The following is a 2664-nucleotide window of genomic DNA, read 5'->3' as shown; positions in this document are numbered from 1 at the left end:
TATTTACATGGAGTCTGGTGGGTTTGGTGATGGTGATTTCTGTTTCATGTTAAACTAAAAGGATCTTCCTCTTTAACTGAAAGGTCTATCTCTGTGGGGATCCATCCCATAATGTTGTCACACACTTAGAATAATAATCTGATTCTGTCAGCGGCAACAACACAACTTTTAGTGGACGCTAGCTGATGCTAAACACACACACACACACACACACACAAAACCACACATACACACACAAAGACACGCACACAGAGACACACTCACACACACGGACAGACACACACACACACACACACACACACACACACAGAGACATATTACAACTTTCTTCCAAAATATTAATGTTTTTCTTAAATATTAGGACTTGTCCCCATAGTTAGACCTTTGAGGTATAAGTACTCCGTCCCCCCAACATTACTACGTGAGTACTTGAGTAAAGGTACTTAGTTACATTGTGGTGGTGACTTCTTGGAACAGATGAAGTTGAACTGGTTTTTGTTGTCGATCTTTTTGACCCACTGGTGCCCCCCCCCTCTGTCCATGGCTCCAGACATGTCACAGTTGTCCCCCGTAGTCTCGCTGAGGTCCCAGTTGGTGTAGCGGACCGTCTCGTCTCTGACCCAGAACCAGAAGTTCAGGGTGCAGGTGTAGCGCAGTCCCAGCCACACGTAGGGAGTGGCGGCCATCTTGGCTCTCTCCTGGACCCAGAGCTGCTGGTCCAGGTTGGTGATGGTCACCAGGTCGCCATAGTGATCTCTGCAGTAGTATAACGCGTCCACCCAGGTCCGGTTCTTCTGGATCAGGATCACAGAATCTGCCAGGAGAGAAGGGGGGTAAATCAGGGGCGGAGTCAATCAGGGGCGGAGTCAGCGAGGAAAAAAAGATTGGAAATGGTGCGCCCATAATTCTTGCAATAAGCCACTAAATCCAGTAAATGAAGCAGACGTAGATGAAGACCAGCGTCAGAGACCTGCTGCTGGACTCACCGTCGTAGCAGAAGAAGGTTTTGGGTTTATAACAGTCATCAGACCAGAATCCACCTGACGTAGTCATAGCACAGGTCTTCTCACTGTGTTGTTCCCAGAGTCTGAAAGAGAAGCTGCTCCCATCAGACCAGCTCCAGGCAGGGTCCCTGAAAAGGCCGATCCAGAAAGGTCCTCCTTGATCCTTGACCTGGGTCCTGAAGTCCTCCAGCTGCTGGACTCCACTGATCAGGTCTGTGTGATGTGTTCTGCAGTAGTTCTGAGCATTAGACCAGCTCATCCCAGATGTACTGACATGAAATGTTCCGTTGGAGGTCTTGTTTTCTGTGAAACATTCAGACAAAAGTTTTGGTTCTTATTTAGTCTCATAAAGTTCTACATTATCTATATTACAAATCAATAATGTGATTTAAATTCAGAAAATATACATTTTTAAAGAGAGAACAGACTCCATGCGCCACATACTCTCACCGTCATAGCAGATAAAATTAGAGTTGGAAGCACAAGAGTTGTCAGACCATCTGCCAACACTATACATCCACACACAGTTCTCCTGATTGTTTCGATTATCCGGCTCTCCTGGATACCAGTTACTATCTCTGAACTCCACCCCGGACTGAGACCAGCGCCAGTCTCTCTGCAGCCCGATCCAGGCTCCGGATTGGTTAAGCTGCTGGAGTCTCTTCATGTCTTCCTGGTTGGACACGGTGGCCAGGTCAGTGTGGTACGTTCTGCAGTACTCCTGGGCTCCTTTCCAGGTCTTCTTCTCTCCAATGAAGCGGTAGTCACACAGCTGACCCCCAGTGGAGGACCACTGACCTGATAACAGAGAAGAAACTGCAGCAATGGAGCTGATAGCTACACAAGCATCTGCTCATTTAAATATAACCTGGTTTAGTTTATGAACCTGGACTCTATTTCCCATGTGTTTGTGTCTGATGTTAAAGACTAAGATCCTTTACGTTTCACATGAAATATCTCAAAATCCCCTTCTTATACTGCGTTATACATGCTAAAAGTAGTGATTATTTACATGGAGTCTGGTGGAGATATGCTGCTCTATACACGCTAAAAGTAGTGATTATTTACATGGAGTCTGGTGGAGATATGCTGCTCTATATACGCTAAAAGTAGTGATTATTTACATGGAGTCTTGTGGGTTTGGTGATGGTGATTTCTGTTTCATGTTAAACTAAAAGGATCTTCTTCTTTAACTAAAAGGTCTATCTCTGTAGCGATCCATCCCATAATGTTGTCACACACTTAGAATAATAACTTGAGTCTGTCAACAACAACACAACTTTTAGTGGAGGCTGAACATCTGTCCTGTGGGGTAACATTACAGCTTGTTTCTACCATTACAGCTTGTTTCTAACATTACAGCTTGTTTCTAACATTACAGCTTGTTTCTACCATTACAGCTTGTTTCTAACATTACAGCTTGTTTCTAACATTACAGCTTGTTTCTAACATTACAGCTTGTTTCTAACATAACAGCTTGTTTCTAACATTACAGCTTGTTTCTACCATTACAGCTTTTTTCTAACATAACAGCTTGTTTCTACCATTACAGCTTGTTTCTACCATTACAGCTTGTTTCTACCATTACAGCTTGTTTCTAACATTACAGCTTGTTTCTACCATTACAGCTTGTTTCTAACATTCCAGCTTGTTTCTAACA

General features: G+C 43.9%; 2 protein-coding genes across 2 annotated transcripts in view; one reads left to right on the top strand and one right to left on the bottom strand.

Moving 5' to 3' along the window:
* LOC117950777 (macrophage mannose receptor 1-like) overlaps window positions 1–2664 on the top strand; it is a 31215-nt gene that overhangs the window by 13293 nt on the left and 15258 nt on the right. The gene's annotated exons all lie outside the window — the stretch shown is intronic.
* LOC117950743 (macrophage mannose receptor 1-like) lies at window positions 332–2114 on the bottom strand. The gene is made up of 3 exons (XM_034882081.1): window positions 1455–2114; window positions 987–1307; window positions 332–814 (listed from the first exon to the last, which is right to left on the bottom strand). The coding sequence occupies exons 1-3, from the start codon at window positions 1669–1671 to the stop codon at window positions 444–446; spliced, it is 909 nt and encodes a 302-aa protein (XP_034737972.1). The 5' UTR covers window positions 1672–2114; the 3' UTR covers window positions 332–443.

Source organism: Etheostoma cragini, chromosome 9, assembly GCF_013103735.1.
Source record: "Etheostoma cragini isolate CJK2018 chromosome 9, CSU_Ecrag_1.0, whole genome shotgun sequence".
In the NCBI taxonomy this organism is placed as follows: Eukaryota; Metazoa; Chordata; class Actinopteri; order Perciformes; family Percidae; genus Etheostoma; species Etheostoma cragini.
The sequence above is the reverse complement of the archived record's forward strand: the minus strand, read 5'-3'. Positions and strand labels throughout refer to the sequence as shown.

What these genes read in the sequence shown, in the direction of transcription:
- LOC117950743 (XM_034882081.1), bottom strand. Translation starts at nt 1,671, where the DNA reads ATGAAGAGACTCCAGCAGCTTAACCAATCCGGAGCCTGGATCGGGCTG. An exon ending in TAATTTTATCTGCTATGACG is followed by an intron (nt 1,308 to 1,454) that starts GTGAGAGTATGT and finishes AATGTTTCACAG; the next exon opens with AAAACAAGACCTCCAACGGA. An exon ending in AACCTTCTTCTGCTACGACG is followed by an intron (nt 815 to 986) that starts GTGAGTCCAGCA and finishes CTCTCCTGGCAG; the next exon opens with ATTCTGTGATCCTGATCCAG.